Below are 27,570 nucleotides of genomic sequence, written 5' to 3'. Positions count from 1 at the left end.
TTCCGACGGCTTCATTATCCACTCATTGTTCAGTGACATGAGTATGCTTGTTTGATGACAATAGCACGTGGGTTCATTTCCGTGTTGTGAAGGAATTTCCTGTCCTGCATATTCAGTCACGAGCCCAAGGATGGCCTCCATGATTCAACAATTAAACCCGCTTACATAACTCCACTTTGTTCAGTAGAAGGAAACCTATTCACGCGGACACTAAGGGCATTTGCAGTGGGATAATCCCTAAACGGTGACTGGTATTCAGTGCTTTGGGAACGGCGGTCCGTCTGCTGTCTTTATTTCCTGGTGTTCGTGACAACTTTTGTCCGCTCAGATTGTTATTTCACTCTGACGACTTCGCAAAAGTTTATCTGTGGCTGAGCAGTTTATGCCCAAAATAATGCATTGTTTTGTTGGTTGGAGAGAAATCGTCGATCCCTTCACTGTAATGTAATGGCCTGGTGAGTTTTGGGACAAACACATAAGCGAAGACTGCACCAACGAAGCTATAACTCGAGTCACTGTTGACTGGATAAACAGTGAATCGTGCGTGCATAAACCACGAATACAGATCAACGGAGCGGTAAGTTGTTTTCGATGTTTAAATCGTGCCTGGCGGTAAAATCGTCGGGGGCAAGCGCTCGAAAAAGTGCACTGCAATTTCGAGTTGTTTGTCAAAAGTAACGTTGTGCCTCTTGCGACTAATAATTGGTAATGGTGCTAATATTTTATTTTGATGATTATCGCCGGGAAAAAGTGCAGAGTCTCAACTGCCGGTACTTACCTCGCCTTCCGCCTTTGCGACCCGGGGATCGTCCCTACCTAGGCCGACATGTGGATTGGGATTTCAGTCCTAAGACTTAACTGTTCATCATTGACTTCTTCCCCATGGCTACTTTAGGGAAACAGTTTGTAAGTTTGTAAGTGAAATTAACCCCGGTTAAATGAAGAATAACTAAGACAGAAAGAAACGAAACGCTACGTAGTAATAATATCTCAGTCATAATTAGCCATTACAAGTCATGGAAACAGAGTTGCAATGACTCGAGTCAATGACTGGATTGAGACTGACTTGATTGAGTCACAAGTGTTGGCGACTCGTCCGGAGTCTTTGCGACCAAATGACTCGACTGGAATCGAACTCTCATGGAGATTCGACTCGAGCACAAGCTTAAAAGACTCAAGTCTCAAAAGAATTAAAAGCAAAATTTTAGTTCGCTAGATACCTGTCACCCTAATTAATTTCAGTATGTCTAAATGAAAATAAAAATACCAAAAAATGGCTTAATTACCTGCAGTTTTGTTTTTCAATTGTATTTTGTTCAAAAAATTGTGACTGAAATTGGCACGAGCGCGGTACTTAACTCGACTGGAATCGACTGCACAAAATGACTCGACTCGAGTCACCTAATTTAGTGACCCTTTACAACACTGAATGAATTTACCCATATTAATAGCAAAGGTTCCAGGATCCCCATTTTTGTACATGCCCAACAAACTGGCTTGTAAATATAACATTCTTTCAAATAATTATCCCCTATGAAAAGAAACATTTGCCCCTCCTTTTACATCAACGCTCCACCAGTTTGGCGTTATTCTCACAATAATATAGAATTAGAAATTTAACCACTTCTTTTAGCTTGTTGACAACTTTGTGTTGGAACTTCGAGGACAACAAGCCCATAAATATGTAAACATGCAGCTGTGACAGGCCATTCACTTGATCATTTCCAAACATGAGTCCGTTTTAATACCGAACCTTGAAAAAGGATACAAACCTTTTACATAAGCAGTAAGTCATGAAGTTGTGACCTACGCGGCTTCAATTAGTACGGCGATACTGCTTGCAAGTCTTTTCTTTACAGCCAAACTAAATGCCCTACCTGACTCCATGAACCCTGAACTGTATATAACCCTGCATTACCTTAATTCAAAACAACAACAGCAACAAAACTACAAGAATAGTTTTTGGAGCGTGTCAGTCCGCATCCGTTTGCATTACTCGACCATTAACCTACCATATGTTAATTAAGTACTTGTTCACAGAAGCTTTCAACCTAATATCCCCACCGCCCGCAGAGGTCATAAAACGTACCAGGCGTTCACTTTCATTCGTGGTTCAACGATTACTGCATTTGTTAACTAACAGGCATCGGGCCATTTTGGTCGAGATTATCCCTCCCACTTAATGAACATCTCACACTTCCAAGAGAAACCTTCATTACATTCATTATCCAGCTTCTTATGCAGTCTCATTGATTGGCATGCGGTGGCCCCGAAAAGTACCGGCAAGTTTTGCTTTCAATATTAAAGTTTACCTTTGAGGTGAAACCGTTCTGCTGTTTTGTCACCAACTAAATAAAGATAATGACGGAGATTTTGGAGACCCAACAGCCAAGAAAACCCCAAACCACACTTTACATTAAAAATTCCATTGAGTACACTGCAAAAACCGGGTTTAGCCAGTAAACATTTTTCTAAACTTTTTTTTTGCTATCAGTTTGTAAATATGTGTAGATGCTAAGCGTGTTTGGATTTTCACTGAATTGTAAATTGGTTGTTAATAACTTTGATTATATTAATTCTCATAGTGATGACATCATCAGAGCCCTTTCTTGGCATAACTCACAATTATAATTGAACCCTTGCCATAAAAGTCTTAATTTCACGAGTCACCCGTTCAAGTCAAAATACCTGGTCGATGATGAGCTGTGACGAAAGCATTCCTTTGTCACTGTCCACCCCTTTGACACTGTGACTTGAAACCTGACTTGTTCGATTACCTTAGCCATCATCCATAAACAGAGTGCGCCACGTGTTGGCTGTTGCTCCGTTGTGAGTGCAGTTTTCCCCAACTTTGAGTTATTTATCATCAGTTCTTTTATTTTAAAACAAATTTGTAATGTCCGGTAAAAAGGGACAGAAAATTTGGGAACTAAGGGGGATGTTCGGTCTTTCCGAGTGTTCGGTATAGCGATGTTCGTTACAGCGACGTTCCACTGTATTAGTTACATGTAGTGGCAAAATATTTTATTGCGATTTGAAAATTAAATTACAGTTCCTTAAGAAAGTTCAGTCGGGTGTCATTCCCTAAAAGTACTGACAGTAATTGTTTACATATTTCTTAAAATATTCGATTTGACTTAGTGGGAAGAGGCTTGTAAATGAGGGATGTTGGAATCCCAGCTCTTCCGTTGTTAGGACCGAAAAAGATACAAGCGGAATGTTGCCTGGTGATGTTAGAGCGTCTGGTGCTGCCACCAAGGAAATAGTGACATAAAAACTAGCAATAAAGAAAATGACAGTCGGTATTCTCTGTAAAAACTGTCCTGAAGTGAGCTTAATTTTGGACCACGTTGTTGTAAATATAATAGATTCTGTCCATCTTTTCAGTCTGTGGTTTCACTCTGTAACGTTAGCAGATCATGGCTTCAGATTTGTTTAGCATTGGGAGTTCGCAGATTCATGGAGAATTGTGGAGACGCCCCCACGGGGCTAGAGGTTTTTAACTTTTTTTTTAGTTTCTCAAAAACTAACATCCAAGCTCTGAGTTCCCTGTGGTGCAACCGGAATGGAAAGATTTGGGCGTGTATCATGAGCAATATGGAGGGTCAATTTTGGGGTCCGAGCCCTCTCCCTCACGGCAAATGTTGGGTGCACCACTGGACATTAAACTGGCCCATCATCGTCACCTACCAAGCTTCGCACTGGCAACGTCACAAACGAAAGTTTGAAATAACTTACTCAAAAGCAGATTGTGAACACTGTACATTGTAACTAGGAAGTTAAAAGTGTGCTGTATGTGCAATGGTGATTGTTGAACATTGGTGACATTGGCGCTACACGAGGCGCATAGTTGACCCAACTTTACAAAAGGAAGTGAGAGAAGCACCGTATATAGCAGAGTCAATAACATTAGCCAAAGGCTTTATAATCAAAGAGATAACCTTTCATATAGAGTGTCAACAAAGAACTTCTTTCCAGCACGTCTTCTCGGCGGCTATGGAATAATGCAATTTGAATTAAAAAGGAAAAAAAATCTTAATACAGTCACGTGTTGGCCTTTTCTTTTCATATTCTTGCACGTACGTGTGACATTTACGCCAGTGCGTAAGATACAACACACCTGTTTAAATGAAGTCTGAATATTTTCTTTCGATGTTCGTTACTCGGGATGTAAATATGCCGCATTCCATAACACACGGGTTGCCGTCATCTGTAACCGTCACGCCAAATCAAGCCTGGTTTCCATGTCGACGTAGAGGGGTGCAGAGAACATCGCCGATCAGTCCCCAACGAGACGCATTGATATGAGAATACTTTATCATGACTAACGTAAATATTGTCGGAAAAGTTGGATGAGGTTCAACCATGGCGAGCCGGCGTTGAGTTGCAGAGATGGTCTGTACACTTGATTACAACTTAATGAAAACCGGGCTTTATACAGACACACAGCTTGATGAATGGAATGACACACAGCTCATTCTTCAAATTGTGTGAAAAACCTATTCCAAACAACACATATTTCTCCGAGATTTTGTGTCATTGTTCATTATTTTATACAAACGGGGTTTTACCCAATGCATGAATTTTATGGGAGGGTACAATGCATGGAGATTTAAGCAATAGGGCCTCGAAAACCAAAGCAGGTCCGTACTCATAATGCCATCTGGTAGCCATCTTGACTGAGCGCGCATCATTCAGTAGCATTTTACTGCCTGTGATTTGTGTGAATTTGATTCCTACACTCACGCAACTAATGTGTGGTAGAATACAAAGTCATTGTGGTGCCTTTCTTTTTGTCGATGAGAAGGAAATGGATAAAATTAGACAACACCATCATACCCTGAAGAAGGATTGTGTAGTTTCGATTTAATATCTTTACTACAACAGTCGTTAAACTTGGACTTCCCTTGCGCCCTTATAAGGAGTATTTGCCGCTCACAGGATATCTGCGGAGATAATCACAACTTTCTTTTCTGGCCACAGCAGTCCCACTTCCTTTCCCGTAAAAGCCATCTTTTTAAAATAATAAACACGTCAGTGTCAGTCTGTAACATTTATTTGGGTTTCCTGCATTTCTAGAATACCAAGGTGGACTTTTTAAGAAAAGTGCTCAGGAACTTAAACGCATTAGGCGCTTAATGAAATGCAGTTGTTATTCTAATAACTATTACTAGGTCCTTTTTATATTTTTATTTTCGGTTTTCCTATTCTCTTTTCTTTCGAAAAACCACATCCACGTTATTGATCATTCTGTTTCGCAATGTACTGGAAGTCGCACGCCGACTTGCAGATTTCCAGAGTTCGTTTTGTGAGTTTGGGTCGAAAATTGAAGTTGGCTTTTTTTTTCAAAACAGAAAACCTGAGGCGGTGCGTTCACGGAGACTTCTATCATTCCGGCAACAGCGCCAGTCATGACGACCATTGCTCCAACCTCCCTCTTGTTTCTCGTCCTGCTGTTGATACCACGTGAATCAGCTGCAGTGGCCAGCCAGCAACCGTTAGCGTGCGGTGACAGCACGGGCGCCGTGGCGCCCCTGTGCCGTTGTACCGTCGATGGCAGCAGGAAGATCGTGAACTGCTCCGACTTGCAGCTGCAGACCGTACCCGCTGGTATACCAGACGACACACATATACTGTACGTGTATAATCAACTCAAAACCTATTGGTTATTCTTGTTTTCCAGGAGTTCCTCATCAAAGCAACGACTAAAATCCAACCAATGTAACGTATGTAGGATACATCAGAATCATTCTAATGGGTATTTAATGGACACCGTACACACTGCCATATCATTGGGTGATTGGCAGGACATCGGGCTAGCTTGGAAGTGTGATTATGTACGATCAATTAACTTTGGTATGTATCGATTCACTTGCACGACCATCAGTGTTGTCAATATTTTGACAAGATTGAAACTTGACGCATAAGCCAGCAGTATAGGTGACCACAAAGACCAAGTTTTAACCAGGTTTCTTTCTGTCTCCTTCCAGAAACCTCAGCGACAACTCTATCGAAGAACTAAGTAGTGATGTTTTCAACCATCTGGTTGAACTTCGAGAACTGTAAGTACTCGTTCAAACTTGTATCCTTAGCGAAGACTAATTTACATGTAACAGGATTTCTTCCGTCACAGTTTGGACTCTAACCCTGGGCCAAATTGCAGTTCTTATACGGCAGCCCAGTTTGCTTGCATTTTCTATAATTAAACATGCAATAAACTCGATACAGAATACCTGGAATGAAATGCTATGGACTATCTTTCCCCTCTGAAAACCTGCGTTTCTCAGCAGTCATTCAAAGAAAAATTAAAACCAGCAGTTTCGGTCGTCACCTAGATTAATAAACTTATGCCGTTCCACATTTCAATACATATAATGTGATATCTCGAAAATGGAGAACAGTTTTTGTGTGAACTGTAATTTCTGACCTTTGATTTCAGGTATATGGTGCAAAATGCAATACGCAGCGACCGTCTGGACGTTGCCACTTTCAGCCGTCTTTCCAACCTCCAATTACTGTAAGACAATGACGAAAAGTAGAGTTTATCGAAATCCTGTGCAATACCATACTCATAGAAATGTCTCAAAATATTGCTGTGTCCAAATTGGTCAGTTTGCTAGCCTCAATTGTGAGGTTTTTATAAAGCTTTCAATAATTCAGAAAAATGCTGGTTAATCCCAAGAAGTCGGGCAATCGCAACTGTATTTGATCAAATAATTAAGGACAACCAGTCATGCTGGCTCCCTGATGATAGCCAGCCTGCGTTATCAGCTCAGTAAGCATAATGTTTGGCGAGCAGAAGGAATGTGTTGCATGATGGGCCACTCTGTAAATTTAGGATTGATGTGTGACACTTTTTTTCCGGTTAGTGTTACACCTGACCGGTGTACTATGTAAATTGATTTCCAACTGTTTCATTTGTTTGGTAGGTAATTTGCATTACTTAATCACTCCTGGAAACTACAGGATGTGCTCCAAGCTTTCAAAATCATGTGACAGATGTAACGTGACCCTGATGCGTTTCGCTTTGCAATTGCTCTGGTTAGCAACAGGCGTCATTTTATGACATTAACAACAATAAGAAGTACCAACCATGATTTATTTCATTGCTGTATTCTGTACATTTTCCCGTTTATTTTAGAGATATGAGCAGGAACCGACTCAGATTGCAGGAAGCAAGTGACATAGAACCGTTTCTGCCTTTATTCAGGCTGAAAACTCTGTGAGTATAACCGAAACGTATCGGGCAAGTTGGGTCGATATTGGATTGTCAGTTGACAGCCAAAGATGTTTATCGAGGTTTTTGGTAGTTGGTCAAAGAAAATTGTGAAGTATATTGCACGTGTATGAGAGCAGACAAAAAGACTGTGCAAGGCTCATCGATAGTTTTCTTTTATGCCTTATTACAGAGACATGGCACACAACAACATTGCAACAATCGACACGTCATTTCTCACCGTATTAGACCGACTTGAAAACCTGTAAGTATCACATTCATTTCCAAACCCGTAGATTTTATAGTCGTTTCTTTCCTTTTTCGCTCATCTAATGCCCACCCAGTTAGTACGGACATCGCTAGTTTTTTATGTTTGACTAATTTGAAGGCTATTTTCATTGTGAAGAGCGTAGATGCCTAGAAATGTATCGCTTGTGCTCTGACAAGACTCTGGCAGATATGCCTGGTCCTATCATAAAAGGTTTCATTAAAAGAGACTGTGTCACTAAGTTGGATTGCTTTTGTTTGTTCGTTATTTTCCTTACAGCTACATGACAAACAACCCACTGGTGTGCGACTGTAACCTCCTCTGGTTTAAGAACTGGCTGCTTAACAAAGGGACGCAGCCAAACTTCGCAGCATCAGGGGTGCAGTGCTTCACGCCGGAATCTGTGAGACAGCAGACGGTCGATACTGCGAGGTTCTGCATACCAGGTTAGCTCTACAAGACTAAGGAAGCGGGCAAACGGTCTTTATGAGACTCAACCCACAAAAATAATTCTGACGTCATCAGAGTCGCTATTGAACTCATATCTCGTAAACAAACCTTGCAAACAGGAAACAGTAATAACCATGTTAAATTACTGAGCTGTCAAACTGTGCGATTTGAATAGCCAAATTAAGGATACACCCGACTGCGTTAAAGGTGGCGTTTTCCTACTTTGGGACAAGTGCAAATATAGGGCAAACTGCTTCGGTTGTAAGAACGAAGTAGTTCTGAGTAAATTTGGCCCCTCAGGCAACTTACACACATCAATATCATTTTGAGACTATGAAACACAGCACATTGTCATTTCGATAGGTCAGAAGGAAAGGTCAAGTTACTTAGAACTGCTTCGTTATGGCAGAGGTAATTCTTGAAAAACCACGACCCATAGATTTTCATGGCACTTAATCAGTCTGAATGTGTTTTGGTTTCCAATTATTCTGGGAGAGCCTGTGGATGGATAAACATTTCAGTTCCCCAAATGACATAGAAACTGTCGACTTCTGAAGTTTAGTACATATATTTTCTCTTACAGTGCAGCGTTGCTACTTTTGTGACTCAGCTTCCACCAACGCTGCCTGTAATTTTGCGCAACAACAGTGCTCAGGAATCAACGTAAGTTCACTTGCTTTGCTCTAATTTCGTTTCTGTAACGAACCACCAAGTGCACAGCTTTGAAGTAGGTCTCCCAAAACTATTACTGATCTTAAAAATTTTACACTTCCCCTTTTTACCAAATGAGCCGTTTCTTCCACGATTTGAGTAGAAAACCTTACCGTTACTGATAAAATCCTTCAACTGTGCTAATTCAAGGTAGAGGGCTGCAAAATATGATAATATAGGGAAAAAAACAATTGATATCGTCGTTTTAGGAAAGATTTCAGTTTCCTTTCTGGTGAGAATAGCTTTATAAAGGAGGAAGTCAGTATCTCAGGCTGTATACAGACTACAAAAACGTTTACACCCGTGATTTGAAAGGTCATAGGTAAAAACTTAAAATAAGTAAAACTGTATTGTCATGTCGGCCTAAAGAACTTATTAGAGTAACAACTAACATTTCATTATTTGAGATAACTTTGTCATCTTATGTTTCTGCACTGCACAAATCAGGTGTTAAATTTAACACCCCTGATGTCATCAGAGGACAACACCAATACCTTTCACTGGTGTTAGAAATTTTGGTGTCATTTGGTGTTACTTCTAACACCTTCGAGTGCATTGTAACACTTATAGGTGTGCAAAGTAACACCAGCGGTGTTAAATAACACCCTATGATGTGGTCATCTGATAACACCAAAAGAGTTGTTTTTAACGCCAGAGTTTTTGCAGTGTGTATGACTTCACCGAAACGTGGTTTATCACTGCGCTTCTTTTGTACACTCACTGCAGCCGGCCTGCCAGAACGAGGTGCGAGTCACCAGCGGGAGGTTTCTGATCAGCAAGAGCTGCCAGGCCCTGGATGCCTGCCTCGTCAACGCCCAGCAGAACCAGAATGATTGCAGCTCGAGTACAGTGAATTCCGTGTGCCGCTACTGTTGTCAAGGAGACAAGTGTAACTCCCCGGAAACCGCCATTTTGAGTATGTCTCACCATTTGCGTTACTTTCGTATAAACTTTAAAATGGAGAGTAGCCTTCTCATGGAGCTGAAAATTAATATTATTGCTAAGTCAATCTACTTGCTCTAGGGCGTTACTCAAAAACATCTTAGACCGCGTGTGGGCCAGTAATGAGCAAGGCACCCATGGCGGTTGGCTGGTAATCTGTGTATATGTATTGTTGATTAAAGTTAACAAGATGTAACTACACGGGGAGAAATTTGCTAACGCACAGTAAAGATGAAAAGAGGGAAAGTAGTTCTGGTGAAAACCACTGGAAATTTTTAAGTCGGTGGGATGCGGTCGATTTCTTGTGGTTGGTAGGACTGTGCAGCTGTGACAGCGACAGTTTGGAACTTAATTACATGTACATGTATTACAACCACTGCTGTTAACTGATCTTGTGTTCAAAGCTGTTAATATGGTGTAAGCGTGGTAGGATAAAACTGAAAGCGTTAAAACATCTCGGAACACATACTCCATGCAGTGTACATGAATTTCATCTGAAAAGCGGAGGTAAACATTTTGTATTTCTCTGTTTTGCCAAGACGGGTACCGGTTTCCATTCCCTGACGAGATAACGGAACCGCCAACAGCAGGTATGTTGGTTCTCTGGATGTTTCTCCAAGTACTAGAAACAAACTCAGTTTCAAACTGAAAGATTCAAACGTATGGAACATTTTCATAATACCAGTATACTTTCCGTTCAAAGATTAGTCATTGTTAAGCCATTATTTTTCCGTACCTTGGATACTTATTCTTTTTGTCATCGTACATCTTTCTTTTATACTGCCATCATTAACACCAATAATGTATACTCACTGCTTTTGCTTTACTTAGCCCAAACAACTACCCAAACCTTATTAACCACTTTTAAAATCCAATCAACTGATGCCCCATCAACTACTCTCCGAACCCCATCAACTACTTTGCAAGTCCTATCAACTACTATCCCAGCTCCATCAACAAGTGCCCCGTCAACAACTACCCAAACCTTACCAACTACAGTCCAAACTCCAAGCACCAAGGTGCTGCGAACTCTTGATTACAGTAAGTAAGCAGTCCACTCATAAGCTGAAGTGGAGAGCATGAATGATGGTAATGGTCACTATAGAAGGTCAAGGTGCACGATCGGTAGTATCCACCAAAGATCGTCCTCAAATACTAGAAATGCACTAACCACTTCCTCAACGGCTCAGCTGCTGCACACCAACACCCAATTTCAAGCAACGAATCGATTGCCGCAAATCAACAACCAACAGTCACTTGGGGCCTATCCACTTTCAGCACCGTCACCCGGGCTCCACTTAGGATAGACTGCCTCACCTTTTCAAGATAGTAAGTAGGCCTCGCTACAGTGCATGGTTTTCCATTACTGCTTGTGATTTGCATGACGTCGCCTTTGTGGATCGTTGTTGGTTGTTCATGACATCGCTTAACTCCGTTGCTGCACTATTTTTTTGTCTTCGCTGATTATACACCTATGTTGTAGGTAGTTTGTGGACTCGTTCAATTCCGTTACTGCATGTGGAATGCATTGTTTTGGTTGTAATGAGAAGTGCACAGTGTTGCCCAACTCCCTAATTACATTAGGAATGCGCTGTCCCACACTAGATGTTCGGTCAGCTCTTAATCCCATGCTTTGATCAAGATCAACTGTCCATGTATCCACAACGCCAAACAACCACTAAGATACCAATCCACAGCCATTAACCAGCATGCCCATCGACTTTACTATCAAACCCTCCACTCATTCAGTCGCCATAAACTCCCACCCAGTACACCAGGCACCTTTGCGGGAACTTGTCTGCGAGGGTGACGAGTTCTCCATATCCTGCGGCATGGGTGGGACCATTGACGTTCAGTGGGCCCTGTACGGCCGCGAAGACGGCAGCCAGGCCTGCATCACGCCCCGAGCCACTCCGTGCGGTGACCCGGAGGCCTCCTTATCCATCGTTCGAGAGATGTGCCAGGAGCAGATGCAATGTGGATTCGTCGTCAGTAATGAACGATTTGGGGGCGATCCATGTTATCTGGTTCATAAATACCTGGTTGTAAACTATACCTGCAATGGTCAAGGTCAGTACATCATTCATGCACATTATGATTAGAGCCTCGGGACGTATGGTCCCTTGAAACTTCTTATGAAACACCTGTAAGAATGCAGTCTTTGTACCTGTATGGGTGTTACTTGCCTGGGTAATTTTCACTGTTTTGCACCAACGCAAAGTTGAACATTCTGTTACACGCACCACACTAGACCCTCCGCTAGGAACACTTTTCATGATAGTAGAAGCGACGATTCTGTATCACTGTTCAGCACCTTTGGTGGATGGAATTTCAGTTCTCGGTGACTCGTTGATTGCATGCCATCCAAGGTGGAGAACTCCACAAACATACTCGGTTTCAAAACGCACAACCTCCTGTTTACACACAAATTTAAACGTAGAACTTCCACGAACAGAGTAGGGCAAATGCAGAAGTCGACATTTCACCAATCATTCATGTAGGATATAGGATGGAGATCCATTGGGTAAATCCTCTTCAGCCACTGACCGCACCCATGCCTTACCCTATATTCTGTCACCACCTGTAGCATTTTCGAACTGCTTTCACTTCTGCTCTTTGATAAAGATTCCAATTCGCTTCCAGTTGGTTCATGCGCTCCATGAACCATATCTCCTCCGAATAGCGCTATAGTTTATCTGTTTTTCCCAAGGATGATGATGCACGTATTAACCTACTACTAATGCCACTGCTGAATTCAGCCACAGCAGAGACTTCTGCTCGACGGCTCATAACCATTTCAAAATCCGGAATAGTTCTTACCCGTGACAATCCTACATCTGGGGCAGCACTTCGACAGCATGGTACAAAATGCCACCCGATTTTAGGCACTGACAGTGCTGAGTGACATGCGCACTGGTGGGACTTTGATTAGAAAGCCAAGGTATTAACACAAGTCTCGTGGTTCTTTTAGGGGAAGTATCCTTGCTTCTTTAACCCTAACACTCCTCAGTCCTCCAACAGGTGAAGGAGTGAGGAGGGTTAGGGTTAATAGAAAGAGTACACAGATTCAATAATTCATACGCCTCATAATGCCTCATTTCGGTCCCATCAGAAAATAAGTTCTTTGAATACGCCGTAAGTTGAGTACAGCCACTGCAGCTAAACGCACCGCCATCTTGTAACACAGCCACCGCAGCGTGCGGTCAATTCGGCTTTTCCTTTTGGAAACATTGTTAATGTGTTTTGACTCTCTAGCAACTAGTACCAGACGGCCTCCGCCAGCCACGCCGACAAGCCGACTACCGGTGCCAGCCCCATGTCCGGCTGAGGAAACCCGGGGTGTGACGGGGACGTTTCAGTGGCCGGAGACGGCTTCTGGAGATATTGTCATCCTGCCGTGTGCGTACGACCTTCAGCTGAAGAGTGCCACAAGACTATGGTAGATACTGCCTCTGTTGTTTATATTGACACGGGTGACGAGTTGGTCATGGATTTGTTTCGTCTTCGCGCGCGGTTCGCTGCTGTCCGCACGAGCTTAGCGTGTTCGTTAACTGGTCACCAACTTTGCGACGATCGACCATTTAGTATAAAAACAAGTCGCAACTCGACCAACTATTTCACTTGTCTTATACGAGAGCGGCATCAATGCATCTCTACTGAACTTCACAGACAAAGCGCGACTATCTAACCAGTTGCCATTAACTGTTTTGTTTATAAATATTTTTTAAATTACTTAATCTTTGTTCACTCAAAGCTTATGTGGTAAAGGTTGGTGTTTACAGGTATCTTATTTGTCGTTTAGGCTTACTTTGAAAAAATACAGGTCACATGTCTCCAAAAGTCCAAGCATCCAATTATAGAGTTGTTAATTTCGCAGTTTTTATTAAATATCGTATACCCGATTTGTCTTACAGTGGGGACGACTCATCTGGTTGGGTTGAGCCGAATACCCGCGAATGTCCGACTGCCTCCACAATTCTCGAGGAACTATCAAACGTTACCATCGTAAGGGGTGAGTCGATTTGACTATCGACTGAAATTCAGTCACCAAAAAATGAGTGAAGCATTCACTCAGTCTCGTCTTCTGCCAATTTTTGGACAGTAGATTCACCAATGATGCATCTAACGATCCACAATTGCTCAGAACAGTTTGTGTTTCTTGCTTCAAACAGAAAACGCCTTGGACGTTTCTGAAACTTTGACTGACGTCACTTCAGTCCCGGATGTTCTGAAACCAAATGACGTCAGCAACGCTGTAAATACTTTTGAAAATCTGGCCAACGCCCTCGGTAATTATCAGGAGGAAAGCCCAGACGTCTTTGGAAATGTCTTGGACACCTTAGATCAACTAACCGGAGTGCCCAGCGACCAGCTCGTACAAAGTCAGCTGAATGACGACTCTTCATCCAGGTAACAATAGTTCTGTTGTAAGTTGTTACCTTTTTCATTGGAATGGAGCTCCAGATATGTCACTTGAAGTTGAAAGCTGCCGGATGCCTTGAAAACAAACTGTTTCTCAAAACTAGTCTTACGTTACACTCCCATGCAGGCTTCTCCGCTCTGTTGACACTTTCAACCTCGGGGTCCAGTTCCAGTCCAACGTTCTTGAGGAAGACACACCCTCTGTGGACGTAGTGCTGGTAGACATCACTGATCCAATGGACAACGGCCTGCTTTTCTTTGGATCCGGCAAAGACCTAGATAACGCTCACGTGAGTGTTAAATATAAACCACATTTATGAAGCCTGCTACTTTTAAGGCCACGGGGGTTATGGCAATTTGAATCAAACTGAAGCTTTAGAAATCATAATTCGTTTTCCTAATAGTGACACTTTTTTCTTGAAAAGCCCACATTGGTATCTGGTTCAGCCAGCAATGCAGACGAGGTCCAAACCAACAACAAGAGCTCCAGCACGGATGAGATTGTCAAGGGTTCTATCTACCTGCCAAACTCCTTGCTTAAATCCGTGGGAAACAAGCTGTCGCGATGCCAGTTTGTCATGTACGAGGAAACCACATTTTTCGACGTAAGCATATATATCCAAAACTTTTCAACTGCAAGCACTTTGCAGTCCACGTTAACGACGTAGTGTTTGTCTCTCCATTTACTCAAAAGCTTTGTGATTGCCATCATCATCTGAAGAGCTAATTCATATGCACGCTGTCTCCAGGTTATCCAAGAATCAGCAAGGAACAGAACTATTTCCAATAAGCAAGAAGACGAGGTTGATGCTATCCCAACGACAGACAGTGGGGTGTCGACGACGGACGTTGCGACCAACTCTACCTCAGCAAGTACATCCCCACCTGCAGATTGTATCGCCATTTCATGTCGCGAGGGGTACAAGACCGTCATCAACAGCGTCGTCATATCCGCTGCGGTAGCAGACCTAAATATTACCAACTTGCAGGAGCCAGTGACAGTCACATTTCGTAAAGCAAGAATGGTAAGATCATAACGTTGGTCAGCTCCTAAAATGTTAAAGGAACAGACTTTTTCGTGAGGCATACTGGAACAAAATTCAATTATAAGGGGAAATTTTGCCATCGAATACCTCCACTTATTTTCCAGCTAAAACATAGTTTATTAAAAGCACGGAAGATTCAGACAGTGGTTTTACATACAATCTCATGCAAAGATCTACCATTTTGCTTGTTTCGTTCGTAGGATGCAGACAATCCCCGATGTGTCTTCTGGGACGAGGCAAAAAACGGTGAGTGGCTCCCCCACACGACTTTTAACTCTGGTGTTTTGTCTTGGGCCTGGCACTGAGCCAACGGGAAATACTGCAACACCAGTTTTCGTACTTACCTTTATGGTGATTGCCTCATGTTGTACTTCGAGTGTACCAACAAGAATTCTGAACACTTTAGGGGATGAAGTGATTTTATGAGCATAGCAGAAGGCAAACTGCAGTCCTGTTAAAACCTTACAGCGAGTACCAACAGCAGAAAACAGTTTTGCGAACTACGAAGTGGTAGAATACAACTGATATTGTGAATGGCCAAATCTTATGTCTGTTGCCCCTGGATGAGAAATTGGTACAGTGTTCTGAAGTCAATCAGAAGTCAGTTACAATAATTAACAAAGGCAAAGGATGTTTCCTTTAGAGTTCCTTGGTATAATCACCTGAGACAATTGGATTCATTCTATTAATTCATCAGAAAATTTTCTAAATGCCAGACACTATAATTTACAGTATTCAGAGCAAATAAAGACGTATGGATCGTGACTCATTGGTGATGCCATCATTGGTGATGCCATTACGGACGTGAATGACATCATTCCAATTTGCCTGCAAACGTCCAATTAAGCAGCGTATAAATTGTTGAACGGTTGTGCTGTCACACGACGGGTGTAGATTAAACACTACCAGTCTTGTATTCTGTGAATCAAAGGTGGTTGGGGAGGCTGGTCCAACGAGGGCTGCAGCCTGGATATCAACAACAACATAGACGACACCAACGTGGTTTGCAAGTGTAACCATCTCACCAACTTTGCAATGCTGATGGTAAGTATGTGTTGTAGTCAGCACCAATAACGTCTAAATAGCGATAGGCTTTAAATTCACTTTCTTCCTTTTTCAAGGAGGTGGTAGCTCGGCTGCTTTGAGCTTGCAAACTCTGATTGATAGGGGTGCATAAAGAATATGGAAGAAGGGTGAATAGTGTACATAACATTGCAATGAAAACCACACCCTATTCGACTACATATATACCGCTACTTATATAAAAGAGGCCCGTGTAGCAAAGTAGGCTACAATACCTGTGACGCTAATCGTATGATGCAACACAGTAGATAGATTTATAAGTAAGGCTAGTCAGCGTCACGAACGTTTGCATGCAGAAGGCTCGAACAAGCTTCACAAGTTTGCCAACTGTATTGCGTCATACGATAATATATTAGCGTCACAGTTATTGCATGGCTATTTTGCTGCACAGGCCTCACTTATAAGTTGCGTTGGGTAGTCGGATCGGGTGCAAACCAAGTACTTGGGTTAATGATTACACAGAGAATCAATGTTTATGAGTCCAGTAGAAATTATTTCATGAGGTGATAGATGGAATGTTATATTTTATTACTGATCCTTCCCTATTTCTTTGATTAGGATATATACGACGGACCGGATATTCCGCCAGGTCATCAGCTTGCACTGTCTATTATATCATACGCTGGATGTACGCTTTCCCTCATCGGACTTGTGTTAACTCTAATAACGTACACTTGCTGCGGGTAAGACAGTAAGCAGGATATCTCTACTGTGAAACATTTTTTTTTTCAAGTTTCTCCACGTTTCGGCAGATTTTTCTCATAGGCCTATCAGCACATGAGATATTTTGATTATGAACTCTTGGTATGTCATGTTATAGTGCAATTATGTACAATAAAGGGACCCTCATTGGCTGAGTAATTGGCTTAGTCATTTTGGTGTAAAATCTCAGTTTCTTTCTTGCTTGATTTTCCTTTCTGATGAACATTCCTTTGGCTATCTTTTTATCCCACAGCCCAAGATCCAAAGCTAAAGTGCACGAGTGAGTAATTTTCGAATGCTTTATTGTGAAAAAAAGTTGTTTTCGGCTCTTTTGTCCTTCGTTTGTAACTCCAATAGTTTGGAGTTTCTTTCTAACTGAAAATTTGGTATTTAATTATTTTTAGTATACTCGAAGCCCAAGTATAAGGACTTACTAGTTCAGAAAATAGTCATTGGGTCTGTCCATCCTTCAGAAAAAAATGCCTCTATCAGATGCCAACCAGGATGTATGCACCTTAGTGCTGTTTTCTTACATTTCAAATATTGTTTCTGGAAATGAAACCAAGGATGCCTCAAATTTTGAGGAGAACCATTGAAATCAAATTTGGATTGGAAACTTGAAGCTACATGTCGACCGACTCAGGTCGAAAAGGTGAAATAGGGAAAAATAACCCTGTGCCAACTTAAATTTATAATGGTGGGAATACATAAAAGGATTTTGATACTTGATTCACAGAGCATAATGTAACTAAGATGGTGTTAACCTTTCTTCCATTTTTCCGACGACAGCAAAAAGTTCAGAGGCGACAAGCGCGCCAAGGTCCTAGTCAACTTCGTCATCTCGCTGATTTTTGTCAATGTCTTCTTCATCGCGGCATCCGTGACGGCCGAGTTCCGGGAGTCGGCGCCGGACGAGCTATGTATGGCCCTGGCCGTCTGCTTGCACTTCTCGATCTTGGCCGCCATGGCCTGGATGGCCATTCAAGCCTTTAACATGTACATGGCACTGGTCAGGGTCTTTGCAACGTATTACTCTCACTTCCTGCTCAAGATGGTGATCGTGGGCTGGGGTGAGTCGTCTTAATTGACGCTGTCAATAGACGTTGATAAATTAAAGTCCACTTGAAATCTCACCTCCATGGCACTTGGCACTTCTTTTCTGTGGATTTATTTATTTTACTTCTCCATCACAGCCCAAGGATTACATTGAGGACAAGTTTACAATAAATTCAATAAATTAAAATTAAAGCAGTATAACTAAACATCATGTCTGAAAATGTGACGTGTTACGTGTACATGGGACTCAGAGTAACATGGAAATTCTATTCTAACATATCAACTTGGTCAGGCTGTAAAAAGAAGGGTTTACCGTAATAAGAGAGACTTACGTCAGTGGAAACGTTCGTTTCTAGTGAAACAAATCGTTGAGATGATTGCTGAGACTGCTTTTGAATAATGTCAAAGAAACAAGAGGTGACATTGGCAATGCATTCCACTCTCTTTTGGAGGAAGTTACTTGGAAAGACTTGGTTATTTGTGAATTTGACCAAACCTGTAGTGCTTTCTGAATTTCATAAAGCCAGGTATTTTAAATGGAAAGCTGACCACTGTAACTGCTGTTTTTCTCCCAGGTATACCACTTATCATTGTCGGGATAACAATAGGTGCAGACCTTCAAAACTATGGCAGCAATGCTGATCTGTAAGTTGGATTGCTCATTAGTTTACCCAAACTCGCAAGGCAGCGTGTTAAAGTTCTTTGCTATTAAAGGTTTTATAGGGCCAATAAGTCGAATTTGTTGCTCTTCGTATAGCAGCAGGAGATGCAGGAATGAAGGAGCATAATAATGTAACGCATGTTCGATGCCGGATGTGGAGGCCCGTCCGAAGATAACAACTCCAGCCTATGTATTTATTTTACAAGGTGCTGGCTGAGTGGGATCCCATTCTATGTGGCCTACCTCCTCCCTGTCTGCCTCATTCTCCTCTTTAACGTGGTGGTCTTTGTGGCGGTCACTTGGAAGCTGTGCCAACTGCGCAAGAGCAAGATCAGCACGTCAGATCGCTTCGACGTGGCGGCCCAGCTCCGGGCCACGGTCAGTGTCACCATCCTGCTGGGGCTGACCTGGCTCCTGGGCTTCTTCGCCATCGGCGATGCCAGCCTGACCTTCAGCTACCTCTTCGCCGCTTTCAACTCCCTGCAGGGCTTCGCCGTCTTCGTCTTCCAGTGCCTGCTGCAGCCGGAGATGCGGCAGCGGTGGGTGTTGGCCTGCTGCCCGTACTGCGCGCCGGAGACTGGTGACTTCCGCGACTCTAAGTCTGGTGAGAGAGATGATGGGAATTACCTCTTCCTGTCATTCTGTCTTGACTCATTTGCTAAATTGTTCTGGTTTCTTCCTTGCCGTGTTCATCCTAGTTCACTGTTGAATCTTTATTCTCTCTGATTCTACCCACAATCGATCTAGTATGGTCTCATCTGATTTAGTCTCATCCAGATTTATCTGATCTTAAATTAATCTGATCTAAAATGGCTTTCTTATCGAGGCCGTAAAGGGGAATCTTCAGCTGCTTGAGTTAGGTCCCATGCAGAAATTATTCTATGTAGTGCATCTCAAATCTAGTTTAGTGGTCTTATTTTGGAGATGTATTTGTTTCCTATTCTGCAGGAGTGTATTCCAGATCTGGAAGCCAGACTAATGGAGCAAAGGCACCGAACAATAACTGGAGGAAAGGTACCACATCCACAGCCGCATCTTCGTATATGGGTAAGAAAATGAAAAATTGTGACTTGCAGTGAATATTCATACGTCATGCTCTTTCATTTTGTATGCCCACCTTCTGCCTTCGTCAATGGGCCTTGAGCTGGACCAAGAGAGGGCGCTATTTTCTTAGCAACGGAGGCTTCTTCGGCGGGAACTGAACTTCGCCGGTACACAAACGACTAGGAAATGCATGCGTCACGGCCGCATTGCTACCGACAAAATGAACCCCGTGATTAACCGATGAGGGAGCGCTTCAGCTCTAGGTGGATAATGTGCTCCGATCATGCCACAGTAGTAGGGCCTTTGTGATTTCCATGTATGTGCTATCACTGGCACATCATGCGTTTCTGATTGTTGTATTTTGTGCAGCTTTGAATACACCTGGAGCTGTAAAAGGTAAAAACTGTTGACAAAGATTAACTTCAAAAGCAGGGTTTTTTTGCATGGCCGTGTCTGTTTACACTTCCAATATGGTTAACTGGTGTCAAGCACATGCCTCTGCCAGCATGATAATTCATTGTCATTTGTGCCATCTACATCAAACCACATTCACCTTTTTTCCTACCTCGTTCACTAGAGCAAATCCATTATTAAGTGTTTTTGTATAGTCTGCAGTTTGACATGCTTGTAAATGAGCTTTCCTCTTATGAAATAATTTGATGCTTTTTTCATACCCATCGACCTTGTTTGCCACTTTATGAAATATTTTGGCCTGCATTGCCCATCCAGGTTTTGTTGAAACGCATTATTTTCACATGCATGGATACCAATAAATACTAACGCCCTCATTATTGAGCTTGTTTTAAGAAGGACAATGTCAAACCTTGCCAGTGGTTCATTCAATTTACCATCGTTTCAGACGCTGCAAATGTATGAACCTGCAGTGAATTGTCCCTTTGTTCGATGAATACATAACCGTTGTTTAACTTTTTCATGTCGCAGACAATCCAGTCTATGAGAATACAAGTGCACGCTGAGGGTAGAAGCTACGCAAGGGCGGGAGGCCAGAAGACAATCAAAATGGAACTTTCCATTCATGTGCATTCACAACGACGGCCTTCATTGCATTGTGTTTTACTATAAATCTGTAATTTGTAAAGTAAACTGTGATTCTTACTGAATATTTTTAAAATCAATATTTAGCAGTAGTTTACATTAGTGCTAGCATTTTCGCTCCGAATATTACACACAGTTTTGACTGAGCATAGGCCTAATTATTTAATTTCACTTTCATAAAAATAGACTGATATTTTTGTACAGAATTATTGTTGTCGAGAAGAATTAAGCAAATACGCCTACAAGTACTTTAACTTTGGCTCACTGTAGTGTAATTCACTGCCCAAACTGATTCAGTTGATACTTTTGATTGATACTGATCTTTTCAGTACCTGTAACATGAAATCTGAGGTTATGCCCTATATCATGCTGGGAGATAATCTTCAATGGGGTTTGGGCGAGCACGACTCGGCCCTGTTTATTTTCAAGTCGACTGAGTTTGCCTCAAAGATTTAAAACATTTCTCTCTTCCAAACCTCGGCGGCACCACGGAGCATCTGAAATCCTGGAACAGTCAGAGAACCCTGGACTCCCATCGCAGCCGCTTCGCGTAGGCGCACCGGCGTTAAAGGCAGCACGTAGAACCTGTTTATTTTAAATCTCAATCAGTGATCTCGATGCTGCCTCGCTCCTTCCATTAGGTGGGTGCTGATGTCAGTGAACTAACGTTGGATCACTGATGCGATCCGGATTTGTGTGAAATAAACAGGCCTACAGGTTGGATTTCGGCCATCTAATGAATGCACCCATTTCTGGCTATGCTATCAGTGCCTACACCAACAGGTGACTCTAGGAAGAGCATTGTGATTCAAAGTGTCAAAATCTTCATCCAACTTAGTGTTGCAAAAGTCTTGGAAAGGAGGGCGTGGGAAAGAGCGATCCGATGGCTTTTTCTTTTTTTTTATTTCAAAACATTTTATTGATTTCTTTCCCTCAGCTAGTTTTCAGTGAGGGAATTTTGTAGTTCTTAATTCTAGTTGGTGAATGTCAAAGCTTCATGAATGATCGCCTTTTGGGAGATCAAGCTTGATCTATGTTGGCTGATTTTACATCTATTTACGCACGCGTAATGCAACCTTTTTGTCTTAATTTAGTCACCGTCAAGATTCCAAATCATGTACAATCGAGGTGTACACTATACTTGTAGTAGACTAAATAAATTGATAAATACATCTCAGATGTAACAGAAAACATCTTACTTCTTCATCCATTTCAAATCGATTTTTTGTCATTCTGTAAAGCCCATTATAATGCTAGTAGTACCCAATTATTTTGCAATGCTGTGACTGTGTACCGCGCGATTCCATGGACTATGAAAAGCAAGTATTTTTACGTATAAACAAAAGACCAGTGTGAGATTTTGAGACACAGGTGGCAACAAACATAGCGGTCCTTCTTCAAGGTGCTACGTGCGCTCAGAATTATGCATGCGTTATATAAAAACTGGTAAAAAGGACGTCGACCAGAATATTTGTCGCCACCAAGCGCCTTAGAGTCTCCCATTAAGACCGCAACCCTTTCAAGTATACTTATCTTATCCTAAACTTAGATCGAAGGCATGGAACTCAGTGATTGGTTTGCAACACGCAGAATTGTTTCATTATAAACAAACCTTCAAGTGACGTTGTGAGGCCCTTGATATACTTTGAAGTTTATGAAATAAGGATGTCTCGAATCTATGTACATTCTGTGTTGAGTTACAGTGTTGGTAGCTTTTTGAAAGCAACCATATATAGGTAAGTACTACATGTACATGTACTTCAGAGTTACATGTTTTTCCTTAAGAAGGTGAAAATTTTTCTTAGGTGAAAAAGGGTCACCCTAGATCCAAAAAGGCGTGGTAACCACGAACTCTAAGCACCAATAACGAACATTGTCAACAACTCTTGAAAACTGGCATGGGCGTCCTTTCATCCATCTGAGATATCCTTTAAGGACGTCACCGTCGCCGCTCACACAACGACCGTGCTCTGGTTTTCCTCTTCCCCAGGCCCGGCGTGGGTCTCATTTCGCAAGGTTCTCGCCTGCAGTTGGGCTCGAGTCAGCATATCAAACCTACCCGCCACGCACATCCGCAGCCGGTAGCAGCCGTAGGCGACGGAATGGAAGACGATTGCAACAACCGCGAAGGCTATTACCGCCCCGATGGTCTTTCCGGGGTTGGTCCAGTCCAAAAGGCTAGGGTAGATGGCTGGGCTGTCGATGTAAGGGTTAGTCCCTCCAGCCCAGTAATACACCAGGGAGAAGAACATATAAAGCAGACCGTACCCGACGGGATAGACAAAATGCCAGAATGTAATCGGTGCGGCAGACACGGCAAGGTCGAGGTACACGAAGATCGTGTTGAATGCATGACGGTGGACGGTCAGCGCTACTCCGTAGGCGCCTCCCTGATTGGCGTAGACGAAGTCGGGGTCGAAGATGAAAGCCCAGTAGATGATGCTGATGATGGGTCCAAAAGCAAGACACACGTTGAGGAGCACCCAGGTGATCTTGAAGTAGAACGGTAGCCGTGTGGGAGTTATCTGAGGAGATGTGTCTTCTGGCACCGAACCGGACGATTCGGGATCTGGTGAAGATGACTGTGGGTAGTTGTCATTGCTTCCCGGTTGACGAATGGGGGCAGTCTCGGCTTTGTTGAGGTTTACTGAAAGGAAAATAGTGCTTACTCATTGATCAGTTTCAAAAGCCATTGTCGGGGAGTGTCTCCAATATTTGGTGCCAAAATCACCTAGTTCGAACCAAATACTGCAATGATATATATAGTATTGATTAGTCTTTCTACGGACACCAAGATCAGCCGAGCTACAATAACTGTTAACTTCGATCGCAGCCATAAGGTCAAAGTCTAACGAGATGGGACGTGTCTCCTCACTTTTAGGAAATCAAAAAGTGCACATTTACCTTTATAAAAATAAAGCGCATACCCTAAGCCACTAGCCCTTCACATGCATGTATCACTTTAACTGTAAAAGCTCCAGAGGCCTGTGGAATGAAGACACTGTCAAGGTCAGGTCTTAAGGTCAGTATATATGATTCCATACGATGTGCTCTGTCTGAACTTGTGAAGGACAGAGACCAGGAAGATGAGGCGCAAACTCTGCACGATGTACTTACAATCCGAGGTGCGCTTTCTGAGCGTGTATACGTCGCATACATGCAGGAACTGGCAAGATACCAGCTAAGCTTACTTGCATCCAATGTGTGGAATCTGACCTTGATGAAACCATCGACAGGCAAGGGATGAGCACGATCAACATGTACTTACATCTTGTGCATGTAGTCTGACCTGGCTACACAGCCCGCGCGGACCTAGGAGCTGCTTAAGATTGACACTTAGAACTCAGCATTGTGTAGGCCTATACATGTACTTACCATCTGATGGGCACTGTCTGGTCCTGTACGAGGCATAGGATGTGGATATGCATGAGATGACGAGATAAAAACTGAGCAAAATGTAGGTCCAGTTGGTCAGGAAGACAAAAAATCCACCCAGCCCCGTTGTCTGGCCCGCATTGACGATAGACATAATAAGCCAAGCGAAAGTGTAACAGGCCAAGAAGGCTCGGTAGGCGATAAAGACGGGCTGAGGTATGGACCACTGTCGGCAGAAGAAAAAAAATGCATCAAATACAAAGGACACTTAAAAAAGACCTTGCACAATAGGTGGTTGTTTGGTTGTTTTCCCTCCCTTCTCCTCTCCCCGACTCAGATAGATAGCCGACTACATCACCATTGGAAACGGCATGTGTTGGTCATATAACTGTTGACCTGTCAATCCAGTGGAGGTGGGTCACCAAGCAGTTGTATGATCACGTGTAGCTGATCTTTATTATGCTTGTCCCTTTAAAAATCTGTATGTGTATGGTGTTCCCAATCCCACTTTGGAACTTTGATCGATCAGTGTGGCGGCCATCTTGGATTTAGACAAGTCACCCCACTTTGTGAGGTGATTTGGGAAGGAGGAATGCATTGGAAGGATTGGTTTTATGATTAGCACGGTACCGCGATCCATTCACTGCCATAAGTGATTCTTTATCGTTAAATTTCACATATTTTCGATTATGCAGGAGAAAGGGCTGATAACGTCCTCCGTCTAAACACTCATTTGCGTGTAAGTTTTCTATCCAACATTCAGTTTCAGAAACCGCACACAGGTCCGGTCCTTTATTATTGTTCGCAAACCAATTGTGCATGTGCGCGTATAGAACCATAATGATACCAGCAGCATATTAGCAATTACACATAAAAATTATGTGCCTCCCATTAGAAGAAACAATTATCCGGCGGATGACGTGCAAATTTAGGCATAATGTCGTTACATGCACTGAGGTTAAGCCGTTGAGGCGCTGTGACAGTAGGCCTACCTAAAATAACTTTACGGCTACTTCGTGTCGGGAATCATCATCCACCCGAGGTTAGACGCTTGATTCGAGCTAGTCAAGCCGTGCTTGTTTCAGACAGGGAATATTGATAAAAGTTGTTTCCTCTAGAACATTATTCAGAACTTCTTCCTCATAGTGGGACCTGGCGCATGCCCTTAGCCAACAAGCAATCGTGTGTGTTTTCTCTTAGAAGGAAAACATTTCAGCCATTACACATGCAGTAGTCTGTCGGATCCGTTGAAATCCGGCGTACATGTACCTGTACAGTATTATGTACTATATGTACACACTTTGTCCATGCATGTTTTGCCCAACCCTAATGCTAGTTGTTATCAGATAACAAGGCCTTTCCACTTTGGGTCTTTACTGTGAAACGGGATCCATTTGTCGTGGATCAATTTCGGCCCAGCAGATAGTTCATTCGTATAATGGTTAACTCAAGGCAACAGAGGCTAGGGTTCCAGGTATTGTTCGCAATGTTTGCCCGAGTGGCCCATTCACAATAGATGACTATTGTGAGGTGCGAATGGTGGGTCCCTGGCTGAACCAAACCTTCGCTGTCAGTCGAGGAGCCTTGTTCGTCAAGTGCTCGTATGATTTATAGATTCAAGATTCTCCACAACTGCAATTGAAGCTCGCGAGTTTTCTTGTCGGAGCAAAGTTTGCAGTCTTCCTTCATACAGACTGAATTCGTGAGAACGTTCATTCGTGCCAAATGTCAGTTCATTCGTGCCATATGTCAGAGGGAAATGAACATCTTATAGGCAAAGACAGCCTTGAAGTCTGTTATAAGTCTATACGGACAGTCTATACAATCCATGTGTTAGTGGGAAACTTTCGCGGTCGAAGTTAATAGTTGGAAACATACGTCAGGCCTACCATTAATATAATCTTAGCTATCACACAAATAATTTGGCGATCTTTTTATGTTTCATTCTCAGTGTTAAACGGATATATGGCAAGTTCATCTTTGGGTTAAAATTAAGCAGATCCAATCTCTTTAACTGAAATAATTATTAGAGATCGAAATATTCCTTCTCGAAAGCGAAACATACAAGCCCGCAATCATATACTTTGTGTATGTATAATCCCCGACCTCACCTGGGAGTCCATGAAAAGTGTGGCATCTTCACTCAGGCCGAAGTCCGTCGGGTGCGGTGGGAAATGATGAACTAGCCAAGACCAGATACGATTAGGGGTACACGGCGAACCACACATGATGGCAACTCGGAGGAGACCCAGCCTGGGAGTGAGGTTTCCCTGTAGTGTAGGTCTAACTCAGTGGAAGACGTGAGGCACCAAGGGCTTTCTGCAAGCAGACAAGTTAACAGAATTGTCAACCGATGCATTAAACCTCCTCATAGGCATATATTAACTCCTAGGATAATGGAGGTTGATAATAGAATGAAGTCCCTTCCTTGTACGTTATGTAGGCTCCCGCCAGTCGTTTGTGGTATTAGAATTAAGGAACACTGGACAAACTGAGGAAGCTACTTTGGAGCACACAGGTCAGGCAGGCTGTGTTCCAGTTAAGCCACATAGGTCTACACGTGACGAGTACATTTGATCCGATTCCAATAACAAGGAAACAGGACATGGCAGCATGCACTGCGGCAACATGCTATACTATGCTCAGTCCGTGTGTGATATACGCGAAACAGCAGTGCATAAAACACTGCATATCATTATCACAGAGAACCTAAAGCATATAGTGAAAACAATATTACAATAAGCCCACTGTACTATTAATTTCTGTGTAGTACCTTGTATGTATGAACCGAGTGCGCGCAGGCCCGGCCCGGAGTGAAGTTCAGCTTGGCAAAGCTGTCCACGCCGCTCGCTACGCGATAGCTGTTCAGTTCGTCTGAGCTTCAGATCGATTCAAGCTCCACGAATGTTTGGACCCCAGATAACAGTCTCCGATAAGACTTTAGGATTTAAAAACAGCCCGTGTGGTGTGGCTACGTGCACTTGCAAAATCATGACCCCCATGTTGCCCTTTCTGAATAATAATAACGGTGTGAGGTTATCCTGGAGGTCATGTAGACGTCACGGTAAGATATAGGCCTGGCATGGCGACACATTCTTGTGCCGTGACATAGCCTACGCGGTAATTTAGCCTCATGCAAATTGCAGTGCCAAAGCTCAGTGTATCTTTGTGACTGAAGCTGTTTGGCATGTAGCCTAGAAACCAATAAAACTGCAACGTTGTTATACTTGATCCATTTGTATTTTATCCACCTGTAAAAATGTAAATTAATGTTAATTGGGAATATAACCATGAAAAAAAATCCACAGTAAATTATCATGATAATGTAGGTCACGCCCTTTACATGGGCCTCCACAAAATTATCTCCGAAGAAATCAAGGGACCTGCCCAACTTATAACTTACGGTTTTCATGCCTTTTAGCAGCTGCAATAATTCGATGTATAACACTCGGATATTGATCAAGCAATAAAGCCAGACGGGGGGGGGGGTCAGTCGGATGGCGAGAGTAGCCGATTTATTGAGAAAGTTCGACTGAGT

The 27,570-nt window shown here is 42.7% G+C and overlaps 2 protein-coding genes across 10 annotated transcripts; one reads left to right on the top strand and one right to left on the bottom strand.

The window, feature by feature from the left end:
- Positions 1-64: 64 nt before the first annotated feature.
- Positions 65-21,855, top strand: LOC110981503 (adhesion G protein-coupled receptor G6-like). Of its 9 annotated transcripts, none has more exons than XM_087146731.1 (28): positions 65-577; positions 5,355-5,635; positions 5,991-6,062; positions 6,440-6,517; positions 7,142-7,222; positions 7,410-7,481; positions 7,764-7,930; positions 8,518-8,597; positions 9,372-9,561; positions 10,127-10,177; positions 10,419-10,628; positions 11,358-11,657; positions 12,843-13,026; positions 13,502-13,599; positions 13,760-13,997; positions 14,137-14,299; positions 14,435-14,614; positions 14,759-15,034; positions 15,256-15,301; positions 15,987-16,099; positions 16,697-16,821; positions 17,094-17,120; positions 17,630-17,910; positions 18,472-18,541; positions 18,764-19,161; positions 19,506-19,604; positions 19,971-19,997; positions 20,544-21,855. In XM_087146731.1, the coding sequence occupies exons 2-28, from the start codon at positions 5,412-5,414 to the stop codon at positions 20,576-20,578; spliced, it is 3,885 nt and encodes a 1,294-aa protein (XP_087002857.1). In that variant the 5' UTR covers positions 65-577; positions 5,355-5,411; the 3' UTR covers positions 20,579-21,855. The 9 variants fall into 9 exon arrangements, with proteins under 9 accessions (XP_087002857.1, XP_087002856.1, XP_087002858.1 ...); XM_087146730.1 differs by having other exon boundaries at positions 11,337-11,657; XM_087146734.1 differs by having other exon boundaries at positions 66-577; positions 10,515-10,628.
- On the bottom strand, positions 21,839-27,061 carry LOC110981505 (protein rolling stone-like). The gene is made up of 4 exons (XM_022239116.2): positions 26,806-27,061; positions 26,144-26,351; positions 24,033-24,258; positions 21,839-23,304 (listed from the first exon to the last, which is right to left on the bottom strand). Exons 2-4 carry the CDS (start codon positions 26,258-26,260, stop codon positions 22,610-22,612), a joined length of 1,038 nt encoding a protein of 345 aa, XP_022094808.2. The 5' UTR covers positions 26,261-26,351; positions 26,806-27,061; the 3' UTR covers positions 21,839-22,609.
- Positions 27,062-27,570: the final 509 nt, after the last annotated feature.

The sequence above is a fragment of the Acanthaster planci genome, linkage group LG15, assembly GCF_054643075.1.
Source record: "Acanthaster planci isolate LZ-2023a linkage group LG15, COTS_SCS, whole genome shotgun sequence".
In the NCBI taxonomy this organism is placed as follows: domain Eukaryota; kingdom Metazoa; phylum Echinodermata; class Asteroidea; order Valvatida; family Acanthasteridae; genus Acanthaster; species Acanthaster planci.
This window is presented reverse-complemented; position numbering and strand designations above follow the sequence as displayed.